The sequence below is a fragment of the Osmia lignaria genome, chromosome 2 (assembly GCF_051020975.1).
Source record: "Osmia lignaria lignaria isolate PbOS001 chromosome 2, iyOsmLign1, whole genome shotgun sequence".
Taxonomy (NCBI): Eukaryota; Metazoa; Arthropoda; class Insecta; order Hymenoptera; family Megachilidae; genus Osmia; species Osmia lignaria.
In genome coordinates, this window is record NC_135033.1 from 5202486 (window position 1) to 5225956 (window position 23471).

General features: G+C 45.9%; 1 protein-coding gene across 6 annotated transcripts in view; it reads right to left on the reverse strand.

The window, feature by feature from the left end:
• The window catches only part of LOC117606006 (uncharacterized), a 185272-nt gene that overhangs the window by 69855 nt on the left and 91946 nt on the right, over nucleotides 1–23471 (reverse strand). For 4 of the 6 annotated variants that reach the window (XR_013062375.1, XR_013062381.1, XM_076689075.1 and 1 more), the window contains exon 5: nucleotides 14062–14115. Coding sequence is in view for 1 of the 6 variants with exons in the window: in XM_076689077.1 (XP_076545192.1) it covers nucleotides 7282–7480; nucleotides 14062–14115 (253 nt within the window). In the remaining 5 variants the exon portion in view is untranslated. Of the gene's footprint in view, nucleotides 1–6115; nucleotides 7481–14061; nucleotides 14116–23471 lie in introns of those variants that run through there. The other 2 variants (XR_004581855.2, XM_076689077.1) reach the window with 2 other exon arrangements.

A 23471-nucleotide genomic window follows, 5' to 3' on the forward strand; every position in this document is an offset into this window, starting at 1 on the left:
TAAATCAAAATATACATCGAGTAGCCCGGGTTAAGCTTAAAAAAACAGGGGATTATATCTGAATTGGATCCACAAACACGGCTATAACACGAGGTGAGTAATCAAGACCCAAGGAAAAGATAATATCTAATTAACGTGATAACTGCCGCAGTAAAGATGCGATACAAAAGTAATCTTCGATGTCTGAAGAGGAAGAAAGTAACGCTGCTTTCGTCTGATGCAGCGATTCTGCATCGATCGCGAGCCGCTGCATTTCTGGCGGGTAATCATCGCAAAGTTTCGCAGCGACCATCACGTTTCTCCATTACCGAGTTTCGATTCCGTGATATCGGATAACTGTTCCAACCGCGCGTGATGCGTGCACTTAATACGTCTCCGAATTAGTTTGAAACCTTTTAGCTCGATGGTATCGTTCCTGGAACAGCGAACCGACTCGTTGAAAGTCTCAGAAACGAGGAAGCACGAAACGAACAAGAATTTTTCTGCCTTTTTATCTGGAAGTCGTTCCACAATTATTACGAAATTTGTCCTGATACTTAATTCTTCATTCGTTCATTCTATCCGAACAGATTTTGATGGAATTTAAACGGAATAAAATGCTCGCGTCATGATACCTCCTATATTCCAACCTCTTCGTACCGAGAACCCTTCGTTCATAGAATTTTCTGCATCGTCTGACAAATTTCCAAGTGTCAGCGGTGAAATACTTTTATAAAATCTCTATCCCGGGATACATTTGTCAAAAGTTCCGATAAAGACCTCTCAGAAACAAGCAGCCGGTTACGTTGAGCCCGAAACGAACGGCTCGAGAGAGAAGCCGGGCTCTTTTATAAAACATTCTCAAATACCTGCGGCAGTCTGTCAAGCAGCGAGGTTCATTCAAAGGTGCGAAACCTTATATTTCACCGGGGCCAGGAGAAAGGAGAATTGCATTTCCCTCTGTAATAGCTTCATAGAACACGATTTGTTACGGTGTAGCGCGAGCCACGCCACATAAATCTAAATAAATACAGTTCCGTGGCGCGAGCGTTCGCCATGAAACACGCGAGCCGTTTCAATCAAAACCGTGTACCAGAGAATACCTTCTTCCTGATCTATGGTTCGCCGAATGCAAAAGGATACGAATGGCTTATGGCGGGCGCATTTTTCACGTGGATCATCGATAATTCCCGAGCGAAAGCCTCTGGATACGAACTGCTTTCGTTGGGATATCGCTTTGTCCTCTTCGCCCGCGTCACCTTATCTCGAACGAGGTTGAGAGATGCGTCGGTTCTCGTGGAATATTCCTGGACTCTTCGGGGCTGCATAGCGCGCCGTGGACGAGAAACGCGCGACAATGTACGTCGAGCGTAGCAATTCCGAAACGTCGATACCAGTCAAGTGTACACGAGCTTTTGCGCTTCTGAAAGCTTTGCCCAGCCCTCGCTCTGTCATTTCGCCTTCTCTCGATACTGGATGAAACGTGTCGTTAAGCTTTAGCATCGTTGCTAAAGCATTTGCCTCGATGTATTTTACGACAACGATTTCCTGCTTATTTTAATAGCAGAAGTCCTTTCATCTCAACACTTTGATGGCTGCATATTTTATGAATCCAATGGCTCTCTCGTTTTATGTATTCCTTTTTTTAAGCTAGAAAAGAAATTACCGAGAGAATTGTAAATTCAAAGTTTAAATTACTACGTAACACTCTCTAAAATCCTTAAACTCAATCTTTAAAACGTCCATCACTGTCAAAAACACTATGCGAGTGAAACATGCCCGATAACCTCGGCTATCTTACAACAGACACACAACATTTATGCGTTGCTGCCGTTGAAATAGACTAATTTCTCTGGCATGGACCTCGTTTTTTTTTCACAACGTTCGAATGAATGGATCTCCTCAAACCCTTTCCGTTCGTCTAACATTCGGACATCGTGCTACTTGACGCGATAACCCGTGTTTCGAGAGATAACGCGAAATTCTTAACGATACAGCATCATCTTCGAGCAACGAAAAAAGCTTCTATTCTAATTCTGTCGATCGAACGAGCTTGAACGTACAAGCTTCGGTTGCACAAAAGGTACAGCTACCGGTGTTCGGTCGATTCGCAAACGGGCGTCGACTGTAAACTCTTTATTGGCTGGAAATGGAACGGTCAAAGGGAATGAGACCTTTGCCTTCAACGATGTCGGGCAACGAGCGAAACGGGCGTCATAAAGCGTTCTGCCAGCGAGGAATCTGGCCGCGCAGGAGCGCGATATTTAATTTAAATTCCAGCGTCAAGAGTACCAGCCGGAGAGGTAGAGTTTCTCACTTACCACTGGACACCATCTTGTTACTTTTATTGTTCATTAACGCGTCGAATGTCGAGCTAACTTTTAACAGGATACTTCGATAAATTTAGGCAAAAATTTTAGAATAACTGCAAAAGGGGTAATGAAAAACTATTATAGTAATCTTTTGGTAATTTTCTAAGGATGGCTGATAGAGTAGATGAGTAGGCGAAAACTCGGGAAAAACAGGAAAAGGGCGTGAAAAAGGATTCAGTTTCTCACGACAGGGACGGTTAGCCTGCACGAGAAATCCCATGGAACTCTATTACAGGAAGAGTGTTGAAAGATGGCTGAACGAGTGCCGAGCGAAGAAGCCGCGCCTTCTAGAAAATTAAAAACCGTCTCCACTTGATCTTCGTTCGCGGAACACCGTGAAGAGCGGCTCTCCGACCGTCTCGCCGCGTCGCGTCGTTGCGTAAACGTAACGGAATGCGTACAAGTGTTTTTCAAGTGTTCCAGCATGTTGCCGGGCCGAAGGAAAGTCTAAGTGTCATAAAAATAGCTCGAAAGGAACGGTTAATTCTCCCGCCATTTCGCCGGGATATCAGCTTCCGATGCTGCTTTTACTATTCGCATGATCGCGACACGGACGCTTCGGTATGCCGAATCCTCATTGATATGCGTCTACCGGCGATCGTGTCTTGATTACAACCCTTTCGACCAGAGCTTCCCAGAGACTTCGTGTTAAACATGCTTGAAACTCCTCTGGTTCAGCCTGACACTCCTTATTCGGTTATCCTTTTTTACAACGAATCCACACTGATCGTTATGTTATTTTGTACAATTGTGTATAAGACGAACCTATGAATTTTAGAAATATATATAATTTCTAGTGAGATATTTCATTTCTGTGATTGGGAACCGCTGAATGGGAAGGTATCCTTAGAGATTCCCCTTGGCAGCGACATTAGACGATGGGATTTTCTAAATACCCGTCATTACGTGCCTCCGTTGTATTGTCTGGCTTTCGAATATATCTTCCCAACGCGCAAAAATATGCTCGATTCGTTTTCTTATTCAAGATCCTCGCTACGACTCGGATGATCTAAACGAAACTGTTCATCGAGCATCGAACCAGCCTTGATTTTTCATCCGCAAAATAAACTCGTGCTCTCCGCTCGATCAACCTCCCAGACTGGTTTCGAATCGACGAAAAGTTGGATCGTTTTCAACTGAACGCTCGTCGCGATTTTATGTGACCATTCCGAAAGAACAACTCGAAATTATGACGTTCTGCCGGTGAATCGGTGATTCAATTCGTTCCTGCCAGGTCGATTTGTTGTCTGCGATAAGAACGAGAAGGAGATCACAGTTTCTTTTTAGAGAATCAACGGTCTGAGAAATTGATAATTTACACCAGCGGCTACTTTAATTGAAAATACGGAAATTTTCATTATATTATATGTACAGTGAGAGGCAAAAGTGAGTAGACACTGTTCAGAATAGAATATCTCGGTTAAAATTGGACTAAATAACTTGAGGTTTTTTGAGAAGCTATAAAAATTAATTCACTAAAATATGTATTTTCATCGTTTTAAAAAATTACTATTTTTTTCATAAAAATTAATTTTTTAATGAATTAATTTTTATAGCTTCTCAAGAAACCTCAAGTTATTTAGTAATAACTGTAATAAGTGTAAAATGCAATAAAAATGATTTTGAAATTCAAACACCTGAGCATTGAAATACAGGCTATCATCGATGGTTGACGATGCAACGCGGTCAAAATGCGGTTCCCTGTTCGGTAAAGGGACACGGGTGTAAATTACAATAACGTGGCGTGAAGGCGAGTGTCCGTTCGTAGCCGGCCGACATATCTCGCGTCATCCACGCGACACCCGACGACTTATTGGCATGTCGAATCGTCATTAAGGGCACGTCTGGTCCAACCCGTTTCTTTCGCCGACGGTGCGGTGTCGCGTATTTTTGTTGCCCGGTCACGTTCCGTGTTCTTGTCGTGGTTTTTCTTGTCTCTAGGCTTTCGAGTAGACACGCGTGACATGGTAACGCGAGAAAGCCTAGCCGATACCGAATGACGGACCATTTCAATTCTGTCTGCCTTCGACCGTTCCTGTCTCGCCTAACCGACGACCATTTTCATGTACCATCTTAATTCTCGTTTACATTTCAATCCGACTCCTTTAACCGAAGAAGCATAGCAAAATTCCAGTGAAAATGGAATTCAATTATTTTCCCATAGAATTTTTCAATCGAATCGTTATCGGCGAACACGTCAGATAATTCAGATCGTGTTACAAATTCGCAGGTTAAAATTTCTTCCAGTTCAATGAATATAACGCAGCTAAATCGTCCATGGCGAATCGCTCGGAGCGGTTTGCCTCCGTTTTTCCGAACTTCCTTCTCGCGGAGGATGTTAACGCGGCACGAAGATTATGGGTTATCGACACTGTTTGTCATGCGTTACGACAGAGCGGGCGGAATCGGCTTGGCTGGAATGTTCGTTCACTTTCATCGCGGCTCGCGTCGCCAGGATTTTACACCTCCTCGAGCTCGTCGCCGCGAGCTGTATGCGCGCACGCGGGGCTGAGAAACGCGTGTAAACGGCGCCGAGGAAAGAAACGAGCCAAGCTCACGGCTCGTTACGTCCGAGAGATCGATTAGAATGCGCCGAGCCGAACGAGATACTCGTACCACGGCGAATAAACGTTTTCGCAGGTAATTTGCATTATGCCTGATATAATATATTGGAACGAGGAAAGAGATCCCCGAGTGTTCGTGATCGTTAAGGGGACCATTGCGCGTCAATGTTGAACAAGTTCTGAAGGAATGTTGATAACGTAAAGGGGGAATTCGTTCGTTTCTCATTTGCGACACCGAGATGTTTCAATTCTACGACTATCCATTTTAGCGGAGGAATGTTTAACGATAGTACTTCGTTCGAGTAGAAAGACTATAAAATTCAACGCATCTAATTGTGAGCAATCCAAATGCCTGATAAATCTACGAAGCAAACTTATTGCTTTTTATCTACCTTCTATTTATTATATCTGAACTATTAAGCAACAAAGGGCAGATAATTCGAGGTATCTAAGCGAACTAATGTCTACCAATTTCCTGCAACACCTGATAATTTAAAGTGCAAGCACCGGGTTCATCTTCCGTTCAAAACACAGAGCCTCGGGTTGATGGATCGCTTGATCACGAACCAGACTCTGCAACTCCAACTCCGAGGCATGGAAACGTCTCACGCGATCTTCAAGCTTACGGGTGTACACGGAAAACGTCGTATTCGGTAAATCCTCGGAATCCCAAGAGTATATACGTGTAAATACGACGAACAGAGAAGATTACCAACCGTGGCTCGAGAGACACACGCGGCGTCTTGACGAGGGAACGTACTAATACGTCCAGCGGTGCTTCGAACAGAAGGAAGCATCGGCACGTATTTACAATCGTGTCTGAATCGAACGTCACGATATCGTTGCACGCTACACAATCGACTTATTACATCACCAACGGAACAGGGATTGTATATGAAATCGATTTCACGACGACTACTTGCTACCGTCATCCTACAAAAGATTCTGCTGTCGGGGCTCATCCCTCTTTCATCCTCCTGGAAGAGCATGTACCAGCAGCCCGCGGCGTTTCTTCAATTTCCTTCTCTCGTTCGTTCGTATATTACCAGAGAAAGATAGATAAAAGGAGACAGGGAGAGAAGGATTGACCACGGTAGCCGCAACAACGTACACCCGGGTAAACAGAACGTCAGCCTTCTTGTTCCGCTCATTTTCTTGATAAACGGCCCTATCCCGCAAAGAATCTCCTAATCGCGCGCCAAGCGAATCCTTCGTGGGCAGGCGTAAGCAAGCAGCGGCGAAGAATGGAAGAATCGTTTTCACAGATGATTAACGAGCCAATCTTCTAACGTTGTTCTCGCCATCGCTTTCGATCCTATGAATGGATGTCCACCTTGCTGAACTTTTTCTTCTTGGAGAGGAAAAATAGAGATTGAAGGAAAAAGTGTACGAAAGCGTATAAGAATCGAAGGTTTTCAATTGTAATGAAATTAAATAAAAGATTTGCGTCTTTGCTCTAAATATGGCTATTTCTTTCCCTTCTTAAAAACTTAATACCTCGCCTATTCCTGATATATCATACCCTCTATATCTTAGAATCAAATGTATCCGATACTTAAGAATCACCCGTTTCTTGATACGAGTATCAATTCCTTTCTCAATCAAAATCACAATTCCCGATGCTCGTAGTAATCCACTATCCGCTCCGCTTACACGGCATTAATTCGAACACCGTATCCCAGAAACATCATCGGAGAGAATCAAAGCTGTTACGATCTAACCGCCCACGCGATCGGCATCGAAGGAGATCAATAACGACGAATCGAAAGGCGGAAACGGGCGCGATCGCGTTACCCGTATAAGCGTACTAACGATCGAGTACCTCTACGGTAACCGGTGGAGACTTCGTTCAAATTTCAGCGGGTTTTCGTGATCGAACGATCCGTCGACGAGCCAGGTACCCGCTTATCCATCTTCGTTCCGTCCAGACACGCTCGCGACTCGCTCTCTGCCTCCCCCTTTGGACATACATATGTATCCGGTGTTCCGAGCATTGTCAGCCAGAGACCCTGAAGGCAGTAGATAAAGAGCAAGACGGATACTCGTTCTCGAACTTGCCAGCTGCGAGCCCACGCGAATTTGGTGACTCACTTTAGAGCATGCTTTTCTGTATGTATACCTACGCGTTCGCAGCGCGTGTCACTCTCTCGTGAATGGTTCGCCTGTAAAAGAGGGAAGTGACCGTATATCTGGGAGGATAGAGAGGCGGGTATCATATTGTATGCTTAAACCTTGCTATCCGATAAGATCCTGAAAAGCAGTGATAGACGATTCCGCGCCGCTTTACTTCGTTCCTTCTCGTTTCTTCCCTCTTCTGTTCTTATTTTTCCCGTTTTTCTGGCAGACTCACATTGTTTCGCGAACGGTTATTCATATGTATGAGCAGGGCAGAAGAGGTAATGGGATGCCGGTTGATCGGCTGGTTCGGTTGGATTAATAAAAATGTTTGTCGTGGCTTCTTTCAAGCGTGGCCACATCGAGCGGCAATGATCGAGAGCAAGAAATAAACGAGCCGGCTGCGAGCGGGCAACGTGTAGCCTCGCCGTGATTATCCTGCGGCCGCGGCTGGAATTTAACGATCGAGTCGTGAACGTCTGGACTCGGTGGACGCGCGTAATGAGCGAACCAACGAGACCGGACCAGGATAGACGTTGGCCAAGCCGAGGATTTTGTTGAGAAAATTTTAGGGTTTACTTGTGATTAATGGCCGTACCCACGAAAGTTGATGACCGGGATACAAGTTAACGAGGGGAATTAGTAGTTTTTCGAAAAACTTTCGTCTGTTAGATAGTCTGGTACTTTCAGAACGAAAATGAAATAATAGTCAGTTTCGAACGAGACTTGCTAAAGAAATTGACTCGCATTATAAAATCATTAAATTTATTATTCAAGTGTACCAGCTAGATATGTTTCGTATATGCGAACAGAGCTTCCTGGTAGTATATTTGATCCAAGCCCGGATCTCCCGTGAAATTTATGAACTTCTTTAATAACAACAGACGAAGCTTCATTTTTTCAAACGCACATATATCTCTACCTAATCCTCGTTTCTGCTTGTACCAATTGCGACAGTAATTCATCGGTGGCTGCAGGCCCGAAGAAGGACAACTGGGCCTGTCGTGCTCGAACGCGTTTTAATACCCTTACACAACGGTTCTCCTTTGTTAGCCGCATCGACACGTCGCCGTATCAAGATCCATTTCGTTCTAACAAACGCGTTGTCCCCCTTTAAACACAGGCATCTCGTTTAACCCCACCGCGCGTGTGCGCATCCCTCGTCGACTCTGCTCCTCCCCCTAATATTTCACTCGCCCTTGCCATTACATTCGACTTAATGTTTTCAAAAATTCCACCCGTGGATTCCACGTCTGCCGATCCAATTCTCCCGCGTTTCACATATTTCCAAAGAAATCTAACGAGTCTCCTCTTCGATGCTGAAGGGTGCCCCTCTCTGTTCGCGGAGCACAAAAACGCGAAAAAAGCGCATCGCGCGATACAGAAACGCGAGAAGAAAAGAAAAAAAGAAGGAAATAAGCGAGCCAAGCTGTGACGTTCGCCACGGAGAATATTCGAGGGTGACTTGACGGCTTAGCAGCCCCGAGAGGGCGGGGGATGAACGCATTGTGCCTGGAACTTTGCTCTCTCCGCAATACAATAAAATCCTCTTTGCGCGCCGCGTCATTGTTTAACGGCTGATTGACGTTGATCGAGGGGCACATCGGACCCGTGCACCCTCCTGCTTCCGGAAAACTGTCGCCCCATGGAATCTCGCGCGTTCGTACCACCCCGTTGCACCCGTTAACAGATATGGACGAGACGTATATTAGACTTCAGAAAGTTAGATCGTTTTGAAATTGTACACGAAATTTAATTTTCATTCAGAACTACACATATATCTCTAGCTAATTAAAGAGAAGGATGAATATTAATTATACAATTTCCCTTCTAATTACAAAATTCGACCACCCCTTCTTCCTTCGATACACGTTACATATCATCAAAAACAGTTTGAACCCTGTCAAGTTGTCAGGATACAAACGGACCGAAATTTCATGGTGAACCCACGGTGGTCGCAGAAAAACGGTAGATGCATGCATGTACACACATGAAACGTCGAGAGAAGCGAGCTAGGTTCCCTGACTTTTGCCGGCTCTTTGACATCCAGCGGTGTTGCGAACGTCGAGCATTGTGCCAGGAGAAGCCAGCGACGCGTGACACGTCCCTGGAGGGCCGAGGGCGCCGCTAAATAGAACGCCCATTAGTAACGAATACCGCGAGGAATCCCCTCGTGTGCGTCGGCCAGCTCTCCTCTCTCTCTCTTCCTCTCTCGTGTACATAATGCCGCAACGTCGACCAGGGGTGAGTTTCGAAAAGGGGGACACGGGGTGCAGGGCAACGTTCGGGCCCTCCGGGAACGATACGCGGTCGTGATAATTTTCTGTTAGCCGCTCGCGAGCCGCCGAGGGTGCGGATTTTCATGAGATACGCCCGCTTCCTAATAACGGCCTGCAGCTTGGACCACGTTCGTTCAACGAGATTACCGAGAACTTAAAAACGTGTTCTAACCCTCGATATCGTTTGATGTCTCTAAACGCATCGATTCGATAGGAATTTACTAGTTAGGAGAAGCTGCTTGCGGATTGGGTAAAGGGTAGAGGGTGGATGAAACGATAAGGATTACGATTTTGTGGTTTCAAGGGTCACCCGAACGAAAAAATCTCCATTCTTTTGATGTTTTTTGGAAACATTTGTGGTCTCTATGTTAATAATTTACTTCCATTATGATTTTACTGAAAATTATTATGAGACAACATAATTAACTTCATCGGTGTAATTATCGTCTCGAATTAAGAGAAAGACGAACATTGAATAACAGTTGCCAAGAAAAAATTGGAGACTTCAACGCCTGGTAGTGTGTATCGTTTGGTAGAAAATTATTTAGAAATGTATTTTTCTGAAATATTAATTTAGTCTATTTTAATTAAAATAGAGAAATTAAGCAAGGTTGATGACAACTAAAATTGACAAGTGAAATTTCTCAACTGCTCCAGCAGATATTTCCCGTCGCGGAAACAGCGGTCGCCATAATAATACAGAAATCGTTACCCGCCAATTGAGATATCAATCTCGGTAATCGTTTAATCGCGAGATATCGATATTACCCGGCAATCACCAGTCCCGATCGTGGAGCACGCAGCCGGCTCGCAGACAGTCTTGCGAAACAGCCGCGTTACCATATAACGTGCAATTATGAATTTTCACGGATTAACGTTAAAGCCTCCATTCCGTGTTTCTCTCTGCGAATGCTTCGCGAAATGGATTACGCATGATCGATGCACGTTTCTCGCGTGTTCACCGGCAGCTATTTCCATATCGATTAAACGACTTATCAGCTGAATTAGATAAGAATCAGCGAAGAAGGTATCGTTGCACTTGCCATTGGATCTTAATGATTTTAGTCGATAAAATTATGTAAATCGACGGAGAAAATAATTTAATTATTCTCTGAAGCTCTATGCATGATTTAAAACTTGAGACATTCGATTGAAAAACAGTCAAGAGTTATTTTAAAGTTAATGAACACGAAGAATCGTAAGGATCGGAACCTGTGAGGTCCAGAGATCGATAAACAGGCATCCTTCAGAGATGTACAAGGCAAATGGAAATTCAGTGAACTCGCGAAAATTCAAATTACATCGAGATTCCATGGGCTCGAGTGGTCTGATACAGTGTAGTCGCTCGACGGGTCCTCAGACCACTAATGAAACTGGTTGCAATGCTGAGCGAAGGGTGGGAAACGTTCCCCAAAAGAGCGCGATATTAATTAGAAGAATCTGGGTCGAGAAATATTGAAGTACCTCAATCAAATTATCATTTCGTACAAATTTTACTTAATGAATTATGAAATTAGACTGTTAATAGGATCATATCCAACATAACTATCTGTTTAAAAGCACCATCGAATGAACACATTGAAGCAAGAAAAACCACTGTAACAACCAGGCGGTGAAAAGAAAAAAGCAGTACGAAGCAGTTAAATCAACGCGACAGGATCGAGCTTAACGAGAGGAGATTCCGCGGGAAGATAGGTAAATTTAGGCGGGGCGAGGGTCCAGTCCACCTGAAATTGGCAGCTCCGGCCAGCGAGGGTGCTAATTTTCGAGGGTCGGCTCCGCGGTCCTGTAATTAATGGGGTTTGTCATCCGAGTAAAAAAGCCCCGTGGGTGTAGCCCGGAACGGCAGTAGGTAGCCCGATCGTTGATTGGTATCGGTAATTGGCCTGATTGTCTGCTGGCCCAATTAATTTAATTACGTGTAATTGCGTATCGAGCCGCTGTCGCATCTCCGTCCGTTTCTTTCTTTTCCCTTCGCTGTTGTCTCTTATTTCCCGCGGAACGACGATCTAGAAGAGAATCGTAGGCAGCCAACTCCGCGTATGGTTCCCATTCAATTTTCCCGATCGGTCAATAAAATTCGATCGTGCGAAAAAATACGAATGTCCGCTCGATTCGTTTCACGTGGGCAGCCCGGAACGATGAGACCCGACGCTTTTACAGCGTTTCCAACGGAAAACGAAGACAAAGGGTGACGGTGAACGCGAATAGAAGCCACGCAACGGAATCGCGAGTTTATGTGGTTGCGGTTAGTTTCGTCGTTCTCGAGGCGAGCCGTTTATGCAAATCGCGGGGACGTAGGCACACGGGAAAACGGCCGTTAAAACCGTTGCCGTTGCTGTCGCGATTCCACACTACCGTACCGTGTAATGCCATGCAAATCTCGGCTAGTTTCTGAAACTTCGTTGCCACGAGTCCTCGCGAGGCGGAACTTTAACCGAAAAATTATTGCGACTTTGTTGCTCGCCGAGGGTGAAGGCGTAGCATCGATCAGTTAAGTATTTTATTCGCGAACGATTGTCAAGCCCCGCGTAATACCATTGTGTACGCGTCATAAGAGTGGTTGTGAATCGAACGCTTCCCATAGTCTACGATACGGCCACGTTGTAAAGCATCGGTCGCTAACTGATGCCTACGCTTTGCCTTCTCATCTGCGCGATCGAGTGAATTGTGGTTACAAGGCGGCGTTATTAGCGGATACCTGTTAATGAATTAATCTTATCCGAGAGGTTATTAAGCTGAGAAATGGGACGGGTGGATGCAGTTTATGGCTTGACATAATAATTCCTAAACCCCTTGCATCCTTACCCGACGTTCCTTGAATTCCAACGCGTGAAGACCATATGGCCATTCTTCATCGAAGACCGGCAACATCGACGGAACGATCACAAACGGAGAACATCGAAAAGCTTTTGTACCCAGGAAATAGCGGCAATTAAGCGAGTGAGCATAAAAAAAAAAGAAATTCTTACATGGCTAAATGTTTTGGGAACGATTCTTTAAACCGTTGACGGAATCACGAGGTGACGATCGAGGCGCGAGGTAATAATTCTTGTCAGAAAGGTGCACCGAGTGTCAACGCTTAACTCTTGTCGTTTTACATAACGACCAGCAAACATGAACAGGTTCGTCCAACAACGATCCGATCTGTTGCCACTGTTGAACGATTTTCTAAATATAAGGCGTGTCACGGAGGTTACGTCACCGGAATCCTCTAATTTTGACTCGGTCCGACTATTTCTCGTCGACGTCTGGGTCAACAGCCCGCCACTTGGCAGTCGCTTTCGAAATTCCACTCAAACTGTCACCGGATGCAATCTTTGCACTTGTATCTCATTAGAGGTTCGAACATTTCAGCCACGATAGGGACGAGTGAATTTTGTCGTTGAGTCTAGCACTATCGACGCTGTAGGTACGATTCTCCGTGAAAAATTTGGGAAAAGCGTTCGCGATCGTTGAATCCAATGGAAACGCAGTCGGCTCGGCAATTTCCGGTTTGGTATTTTCGGATCGATTCGCGCGCGGCTACCCTTTTTCGACGGGGCGCGTATCGGACCTTCTCGCCGGTCCGCGAGTCACCCTTCGCTCCACCCTGTCCCCTCGTTCGATTTAACCGCTTGCTAAAGGGTAACAGAGACGCGAGCAGGGTGTCTAACGAGCTTTCGACAGAGACGCAAGCAGTATGTAACGTCTCCTGAAAATTCGAGCGAGACGGAGAGATAGAACGGCTCGGAAAAGCTGACTTCCAAATGGATATTAATAGTCGTACCTCTCAACCCATGGCACCCCATCTTCACCCCTCTTCGTTTCTCTCGATCGTCGCTGATTACGCCGTTACAGTTGTTATCCTTGATTAAAGCACCCGTGGCGAACCGGCTGAAGTTGAAACGAACCCGAAGAAGCGGGTACACGGTCCCATTTATATAAATTCAAGCGCGGTAGCGCCATGACAAACGGGCTTGCTGGGCCCCGTAAACAAAGCTGCCTTCGCCACCATAAGAACCGGTTTACCATCGCTCTAATGTCGCTTAATAGGCGAGCGTGTGCGTATGTACGCCTCGCGTACCCCATAACGACTAATCGATTCGTGAATTAATTAATATTGCTGGATGAACGCGTGTGAGAAAAAGTGGAAGGTAAAAAAAAGTGTGGTGTTAGATAATTTTTTGCTCCTTCTATGTGGGTTGGTTTGTCGTCGAGATAGATTGTCGGTGAAATAATGGATTTAGCGGAGGCGAGGTATTTTTCCGGAGGGGACATGGCTGCGTTCCTGCGATTATTGTTACCGATGAGGAGGGAGGAAAACGAGGGCGAGAACCAGAGATTCCGAGGGACGATCGCCAGACAACGTTTCTGCGTTTTGTTAAGATTGATCGGGGGTTATGTAATGGATTATTTTGTTACAGATTGGATATATTGTTGCGGCGATACTGAGACAAATAAAGGTGGGAATTGAAGCTACATGCGGGATGTGAGGTTAAGGGGTGCATCCGAGCAGTGATATTTAACCCTTTGAGGACGATCGATGCATTTGTGTGTCCAAATATAACAATTTATAATTCCAAACATACTGTGTTATATTCTTCTTAATACAAAACACAGCTATAAATATAGACAGTAAGGATTTATAATACGTGCTCTGAAGGATGGAATTATTACTTCCTTTAATTTAATTTAATAGTAGTCTGTGCAAGCTTATACAAAAATGCTCCGTCCCCAAAGGGTTAATATGTAACGTTGTTTATTACTTACGTTTCGAATCTGCAAGAACCAAGTCGACTTTCCATTCCTGTTAACAGCAATTTTCTAGAAAAACAGATAAAACAGATTGAATATTAAATAAAGAAACAAAATCGTTTTGTTTGAGAATATAACTACACAACTGATTTTAATTAGATAAACGTGAAGCAAGTTCTAGTTCGTTACGTATCGATCGCGAACATCGAAAGGGTGTGCCATTTAATTTCTTTTTTTTTTTTTTCGCTTGCTCGTACGTTCGTTTCGAGCAATTTGAGAGCGATCCGTTTTATACGGTGTTGTTGATCGAGTCAGAACGCGCGAGGGTGGAGGAGGGTGGAATCCCGGGAAATGTTGTCCGATCGGCAGCTACATCGGATCGTCACCGAGGGAACATTCCAACAGGCTCGCAATTGCGTTCGCTCGCGGATTACAAGGAAAATCACGGCCTCCGGGAGCGGGCAAGTTTTGTTGCGAAAGCAAACACGCGTTTCTGTTATTCTATCGACTGCGAACCAACGGCCCATATGTATAAGCAGGTTTGCCCGATATTTTATTGACCCCGTTCGCGCTTAAATACACAACCGGCGAAAACAAGCAGACACGTCTGTCCCAGTTGCAATCGCAGCACCCTGATATCTCTTTTCTAGTCGCGTGTAACGTTGCCAATTTACCTTTTACATTGTTCCGTGTTTGCAAAAGTTTATCTCTGCTAATATTTTTAATCGAGATGACTTTTTTTTTTAAAAGTAGTATCGTTTGTTTTTCTTGTCGGAGGTGGAAAGGGGAATGTAACAATGTAAAAACGCAGTCGCCTCTTAAGATGCTGACAAGATCTCTCAGCTGGATTACAATAGCGATTCATTCATAAGAACGCGTGGATTACAACAGCCAGAAGAATGACGGACACAGACGAGCGTGAAGAATGAGAGAACGTAATTCAAACAGAGAACACAAAAGACAAGTTTCCGATGACGTAAGAAATAATACTGAATCATAATAGTAGTCACAACGGTTTTCAAAGTGAATTCAATTTCGGGCCGCGCGATTTATTGGATTATTTCGACAAGCTCGTGTCAAAAGTATTAATGATCGAACAAGCGTGTAGTAATGAGGAATCAATAAATAAGTTACAGATAATCTGTTTTACAAATTCAACTTCAAACACGAAGATCAACGATTCGGTATCACGATTCTCATCGTCACCTTCCGTTTCATCGCATCTCACCCTTCTCCGCGAACCACCCTCCTTCGCCTAACCCTCGCGAAGAAACATCAACGGCACGACTCGTCATCGTCACGAAGATCCCGCGTCATAAAGCTTTTCGACCGATGCGAATTTTCATAAAGAGACGAGACGAGCAGCGAAGCGTTTCCCGGTGCCATTATCGGCTGCTCTAAGCTCCACACGGTTTGCTCGAGGCTGATTTCCTCCGGTCGATTCCCCATTACAAATTCAAAGGCAATTGCTCGCGAGCCATAAATACGGCTAGGACGGTAAATTCTAACTAGCCAGTCTCGAACAAATGATAACGAAAAATCCATTACCAAGAGAACAAGTACGAGGACGGAAAGCGAGCTTCCATTCTCGCGTCACCTGGAGCAAAAAAGAAGGAGAGCTGGTCGAAGACGAGAGATGGGGCGAGGCCGCGAGGTAAAGGCCGCTAACGAGGCCTCCAGGCGATTAACATCGGCATTTTAACTACGCTGGGCCTTCGTTGATTTAACGGACCTATACTCCTACGCGAGTAATCGCTCCGCTAACGAAGATCCTCCTCGAAACGCTTGGCTCACCTTCCACCGGTTATCGCGCGGAATCGGTATCGGACGATGTCGAAATTTGGGCACGGTTCGAATCAACCAACGATCGATCGATTTTAGATAAAATGCTGTTCGTAGAATCGAACGTTTGTTGCCGTTAATACGATCCTATGGCACGCGAGGTCTCTGCTTACAACGTGGGTTGAAACCGGGACACGTGAACCGAAGTGAAAAGATTTCATCAATTTTTCTACTTGTAAAATATGAAAGAATCGAAAACTCATAAATATCATTTAGGAAAGTGTATACATATATTCGTTTCACATATACTCGATAATGAATAGCTAGAAGGTTCAATATCACTTCGCTCGTTTCAACAATTCATCCGTGAAAGTTTCCTGTCACGTGATATTCGATTTCCACTGAATTCTTCCGAACACTTTGAAAAGTAACAGCGGATACGTGCGGTGGAAGAAAACAGGTGCGGATACGGTGTTCGACAGCCATCTCCCCTTGGCGAAATTAAATTTGTCCCCAATTCGACTGCTTCCGTTCCACAGCCGCCCAGGGACGACTTCGAGTGCCAATTTAGCGGCATCTGGCCGCGGTCTGTTTTTCTTTAACAGTCTATAGAACGAACCAACCACCATTACCAGCGATCCGTTCTCGGTTTAACGCCCTTCTTTATGATACGATCAGGTAAACTCCTTTCCTCTTTGATCAACCCTTTCAGAACGATTCGTATAGAAAGAAAATGTTCAAAGTTATAGATTCTATATAGATTTCCTTCTGTTCTCCAAGAAACGTCAAATAAACGTACACAAATTGCCTTCGGCAACAGAATGCCACCCTAACCAGATAACTCCACAGACGTTACTTTCCCAAGAACCATCTAGATTCTAGAAGCAAGGAATCTCCCTTACTCCCCCTAGAAAGAAAGAATTCCTCTTCGGGCGGCGAGCTACCCTTAGAAACACGGCGTTCCTTAATCCCCGCGAATCAACTATCAATTCTATTCTCGATAAGGGGAAAATTAGCCTCCTCCGGGTGATCCCCTTCGTTCCAGGTCGAAAGTAGCCACGATTCACCGAGGCAAACGACGTTATCGTTCCTAATTCGTAGCAACGTGGGCTTTCCCTTTCCCGTCCCGCTTTTCGCCACGATTTTCAGCCGCGAAGCCTGGGGAGACGTTCCGTTGACATTAAGGCTTCGTCCCTTCCCTTCGCGAAAGAAAAGGACACCCTTCGGAGAACGAGAAGTAAGGGAAATTCGTTTACTCTAAGAGACGCGCATAAATCTCGGCTCGTCGTGACTCATCTCGTCGACGACCCCACGATGAAACTTTTCGCCATCGTTTCTCCCTCGTTCGTTCGCGTCCTCGTTGCCATTAAACCGCGATCGTGGTGGGTCAACGTCGACGAAAGGAGGAAGTCCTTTCTCCGGTTCGCGCGGAATGTCTGCGTCGGTTGATGACTGTACGAGTGGATCGAGCGGAAAAACGACCACGCGTGTCCTATGACGCGTATCGTGACTCGTATAGGGAACTTCGAGATCGTAAAGTCGCTCGCAGAAAGGATCGTAAATACCACTGTCTTCGAACATCGATTCCTGGCCGAGAGGAAATTATAATAAAGGGACATCTTTTACGTGAGTTTGAATAGAAATGCGCCGAATACGGCTATGATTCCCGCAGCAAATTGAGTATTGTCTGAAAGATGCGCGTTAAGAGGCGGTTGGTCAACGAGTCGTAAAAATGAAGAATTATTAAAGCCGTTGTTCCTGGCGACTATCGAGGGAGGATTAATGCAGGGGATTTCTATTTTTATGAAATAAATTACGAGGACTGTGACATCTTCCGCGGTGCACTATAAAACGTCGATTATCATGGAAATACCAGTACGAGGTAACATTTTAATGGCTGAATAATAGCTGCGCTATGTAGCTGCGAGGTAAGAGAGGGAAAGGTTGCGAGTAATTCGAAGGAGGAGGCGGTACGAGGAGAACTATAATATTTAGAGGGCGAACCGAGTTCTCGGATTCCTCGAGGCATGCATCTCGTTGCATTGTAGACGGACTACCGGGTTTACCACGGTGGCGCCGTAAAGTAGGCTACCGAGTGGAAGGCCGTGTGCTGGGCGCGAGTATGGGCGCGCTCGCGCGCCTCCAAGACCTACCAGGCATTTGCATTATTGCAAATTTATGACTACACCGTACACCAGCTTCGTATCCTCGACACCAGGGCCGCTCTCCGTTTCAGAAATGTATTATGCATTATCTTTCCAGCACGTAGATCAACGTTAGCCGAAGTTTCTGAAGGCGGCCACTTCCTACCGGTCACGATCCTCCGGCGTACACCCTCGTCCGACGAGTAAATCTCGCGCGTCCATTTCCATTTCGAAGCCGACACTCGAGAAGAGTCGAGCGACGAAAAACTTTTTGATGGATTTTCGGTCGTGGCGGATCGTCGGGCGATAAGACCAAGACACCGGCACTCGGGGTTTAATTCCAGATTTTAATCGGTGAAAGTGTCCGCGATTACCGTGTCTCTTTCGAGCTGTACACCGGGCAAATTGAATTCGCGTTCGACTATAAATCAAGCAGCTACGTTCTTTTCTTTCTTTTCTTATTTTATTTTATTCCGCTTACGAGCAGGAACCACGTGAAGCGCTTTCTAATCAATTACGTAGTTTGCATTGTAATTTATGACTGCTGTCTGTTTTGTTTAGATGGGATAGGTTGACTGTCGGGTAACGATCGGTATTCGATATTATCTCTTGGGAATCATATACTTTCATCATCTAGCTGATTGTTTCACTCGTTTTTAATTGCAATCAGCTGTTACAATAGATCCCCTATGGAAACTGTGAAAGGAATGACATTTAAGTCACCACTGTCTCAGTGACCCACTATCAGGGAGTTAAAATCTGAAGGAAGTTCTTCTAGTTAAAAATTCTTCAACCGGTAGCCTATTAACCCAGTTACATTGCTTCGGGACAAATATAGGTATCTCGCAACTCCCTATTATTTCCTGTTCGCGCGAACCGCAACAATGATGGGCGTGCATTCCTCGCGGCTCTGATATCCATTCCCAGTCACGCTGTCGCATTACAAGCGACAATTGAGTCGGTCACCGTGTAGTTAAGACGTTAAGGTGAAGCTAACACGGTGAGCGATTCGAAATCATCGCGACGTTTCGTCGAACCGAGACGCGGAATATTCAACGAGGTCGACACACGTCGAACCAACGCAACGGGCCGTGACGTTATGCGTGACGTTACCACGCCGGATTTGCATGATCCTCTCTATCAAAGGAGATCGTTCGTTGCCGGGACGGTGGCCGGTTAAAATAATTACGACCTTTTGCTCGAATTGCAAACGGTAATCCCGACGGGGAGGATCGACGGCAGGGGTAGCCGGGCGGATAAAATATTAAGGTGGATGGGCCCCGGGCGAAATTTCCAGCTGGAATTTCCGAGCCGACGAGTAGCACGGAATTCACATGCCAAGCGGGCAAAGTAACTGCTTCTGGACTATCGCGCACAAAGTCGCCTTTGAAGCGGATTTCAGCGCGCCAACCAGCCAGAGTATTTCGCCGAGCGAGAACTCGCGTAAGCGTATCCATCCGCGGGACGAAGGTGGCGAGGAAGTGGCGGGTCGTATTCGAATGGCTCGGAGCCTTTCTAAATCGGCGCAATAATTCATCGAGCCGTGGTTCGCGTATGCGTGCCCGACGCGGACACAGCTTCCAGGAATGCGGTGACTAAAGCTGGGAGCATCCCGTATTCGCGGGACCCTGGCAACTTGACAAGCCAATCCGCTCCGGCTGCCAAGGCGCCGTGTTCCTATTTGTACCAAAACAAAACGTATCCACGTGCCGTGCTACCCAGGACAGAGAATATCTCGTCGAACCAACAGAGGACCACTGTCCCCAGGATTTACCGATTTTTCCTCGAGGTCCGCGCGCGAATTGCAAATTGTCTTTGCTCGTTTGTTTCTTTATTTTCAGGATCCGGACGAGCGGAGATCTTGTAACTAGCAATGTTACGATTGTCAAAGTAGAATATGCTGATTAATCTTGACGCTCTAACGGCTATGAGTTTCATGAAACTTTAGATCCTTGTAGACAGCAGAAATTTCACCCTCGTTTAACAATTCACGGTTACGATTTCTATACCCTTTCCGTCGCGCATCGTCAACGTCGTCAAAGCATGAAAATCGACGGCTTGCGATTGAAAAGCAAGCTTATTCGTCCCGATCGACAACACAGACGATCGAGTGCAATCCGGCTGATTTTCATTAACGAAAGCAACTCGATTATCGGCGAGATTGCCGGTACTTTCGATCACGAAGGCATCTCAGAGACAGCTTGGACCGACGGCGAGCAGTCCAATTAAGATTTCTCCAAGGAACACCAACCTACCAGCGTCCTATGCCACCCTTAACGGCAATCTTCCTCCCGTTCGATTCTCCGCTAACGAAAAAGAAAGGGAGGAAGGGACGGAATCAGGAAATACCCTTCTCGACGGAGTAAATCTGTCGTCGAGGGCGAGCGTTTATCGCCGCGGTATAGGAATCGTGCGACGACAGGAATCCGGTAAATATAGAACGGCGAACGTCCATGCCGGTTAAGCCAGATGTAACGTTTCACTTCCGTTTTCCTTCTCGTCGCTTCTCTTCGGGACCTCCTGTCACGTTTTTCTTCCCCTTTTCTTGCTTCTTCGTTCGCCGCTTCTTCATTCCTTGTCCTCTTCCGTTGCCTCTTCTTACGGCCGATTTCCGCGCGGAACGATCTCCGACCGTCTCATCGAGCCGGTGAATTTAATTGGTAGATGTCGGGAAATGGCTCGGTAACAGCCGGAAAATCACGGTTATTTACAACCGACCGAGCTTTTCACGGAAGGAAATCGCTCGATGAAAACGATCCATTGTTAGACGAGACTCTATCGATCGATCTCGTTCGTTTTAGAATTGATCAGCAATCAGGTTTCTGATGTTATTCGAAATCAAATTTGATAGAATATATGCTAATAGAAGATAGGAAATATCTTTCAACATGACATTGAAAATCGCTACAAGCTACCTACATATCAAAGATGAAAAGTGGTTCAAGGGGAATCAGTGGCGCTTATGCAAATGCATCGACGTTGAAGGCGTCCGGCGTCGATTCGTGCCGAGAAACCAGACCGTTCGAACGGGCTTTTATATTATGCACTTGGAATGTAACCAATTGCACGGTCAAACGAAGACGAAGTGGTACGACGTCGGTGCAAATGAAGCCGGTGAAATTTCATTCCGGCGTCGCCTCGCGCCGCGCCGCTTCGACGCACCATTGTTGAATCTTTGCCAGCCCGTAGATCAGGCAAATGCGACGTTCGCTCGCCTCGCCGTGACCTACATGCATTCCGACTTTATTGAGGCATTTCTCTGGCCCGTCGTCCGAAAATTCTGTCTCCGTGGCGTCGTTCGAACAGCCACGCGACCTCGTCGACGTGCAATTTCACCGTGGAAAGAAGAAGAACACCAAGCGAGATGGAAAAAGACACGGACCAAGGGTCGATGCACCAGACGCGCGAGACGTTAGATCGCGTTAGTCTTCTTCGTAGCTCGTTTCGGAACCCTCGAATTATTTCACCGCAGCCTCCTGCGTGTACATCATAAACCGAGACATACTGCTCGAATTACCGCGAAACGCAAGGCTCGCTTGTTTTTCAAAACGACCAAGAAGGTATGGGGAATGAAATCAACGTCCCCTGGGTGATCACACTTTTCACCGTTTATGTCTGTACTTGCTTTGATACGAGAATGGAACAGAGTATATTTCAGTCGAATAATTTAAACACCTCTGAAAATTGAAAATTTCTACAGCACGAGCACCAAAATTGAACAGCCTTTTGCAAAGATTTCTCGGTGCTATAAAGATTCCTGAATTTTGTCGTTCACATAACGACACTTTTTGTTAGGCTCTAAGCCAAGATTAAGGACAAGCAATCTCTGGTGCTCAAATTCGAAAAAAGAGAAGAGCCTCTCAGAAACGTCATCGCATCACCGAACAAGATGAAAGAGCGGTCCTTCTATCCGCCCACGAAGCAGCAACGACTAAGTACCTGCCTCGGCATCGCGAAGCCGTCGTAAAGCAACGCGTGTATCCGCTTCGGCCCGCTCGAAAAACCCGTAAGTCGGTAGGTCGACGTAAAACTGTGAACAGCGATGAGAACAGGGTCGTCGTCTTCTGCGAGCAGCGTAAGCATAAATATCGTTCCTCGTCAGGAAACGGTGGATTTTTCATCGGACGATGATGCCTCTCATAAATACAGGCTGTGGCATAATATGCGGTCGCAACTTTGGGATTAGATTTAGTGCTCACAAATAATAAACAGCAGTTCAACGAAAAGAAAATCATTTTGGGAATGATCAAATAAAAAATTCGTATTATTGAATCTTCTAATTAAATTATGCCCACAAATTATGATACAATCTGTACAGACGCGTTCGTACGGATATTTCCGGCTGAACCGTGGCTGTACTCTTCTAACTCGTTTCTCCTCTCGTCAGATCAGCGACGGATAAAAATATGCCGGTTACTCGTCATCCCTTCGGTGCAATCCGCTCCAGGACGATCTGATTCCGTTTCTCGAATCGAGGGTCCCGAAGCTGGACATCGAAGACGGTGACCCGAAGCTATGGGGACACCTACGTCACCCCATCCGCGTGGTTGATGGCGTGTTTGCTTATTTTCCCCGTAAGAACCGGTCGTTTGTCACCGGTGAGCCTATTTATATCAGCTCGCCACAACGTCTCCGCGCGGTGACAAATGTGCCCGGTCCGCGTATTCCGAGTTCCTTCTTTCTTTGTTTCTCCAGTTACTTCTTGCCTCGTTTCCTCCTGCTTCACGGACACGACTGCGGGGCTTAGATCGCTGCCGGAGGATGCTTATCGGTGGGCCGTTCCAACGGGAAGATTAACCCTTTGCGCCTCGTCGCGCAACCGATTTCCTCCTTGTTGCCTGACTCTTTCGTCTTTTTCGTTTCTTTTCACTCGCGAAGGGACATCGAGGGAGGAGACGGTTTGTTTGGAGCTGTTCGGAGTGAAAACAGGGTGTTACGCGTCGTTCTTTGGATTCTTTGGTGCCTCGAAGTATTCCATGGATCGGAGAAACGTGACGGAGTTTGAGCTTGGGAAATGATCTATCAATTATAGAAGAATACTCGAAGGATATCCTTTTGCAATAAAACCTGAACCTCGAGTGGGTCGAAGTTACAAGTTCTCCACTCGTTAATCCACCAAATTTCCAGAGGACCCTCAATCCCAGTATCGAAATTACATTTGTCCGTCACGTCGAACACGATCTATCGCCGGACACATAAATCATCGAGAAGAATTCAATGGTGTTTTACGATCGCATCTAGATTTTACGACCTCGAGTCGCAGGACCGGCGACGACTCGCCCTTCGAGGAAGTTATCCGTCCTCCCGATCCACGAGATAAATGCGTCAAAATTTCCCTTGTATCAAGTCAAATAAACGTTGGAGTGTTTTTAACAGCATCTCGGGAGGACACGAATTAATTCACCCTCTAACGTGCTCATCAGACTCGATCTTTCATTAAAAAGTTTCCGCGGGATATTAAAACTTTCTCGCGAGACGAATTTCCGGCGAAGTTTCCCG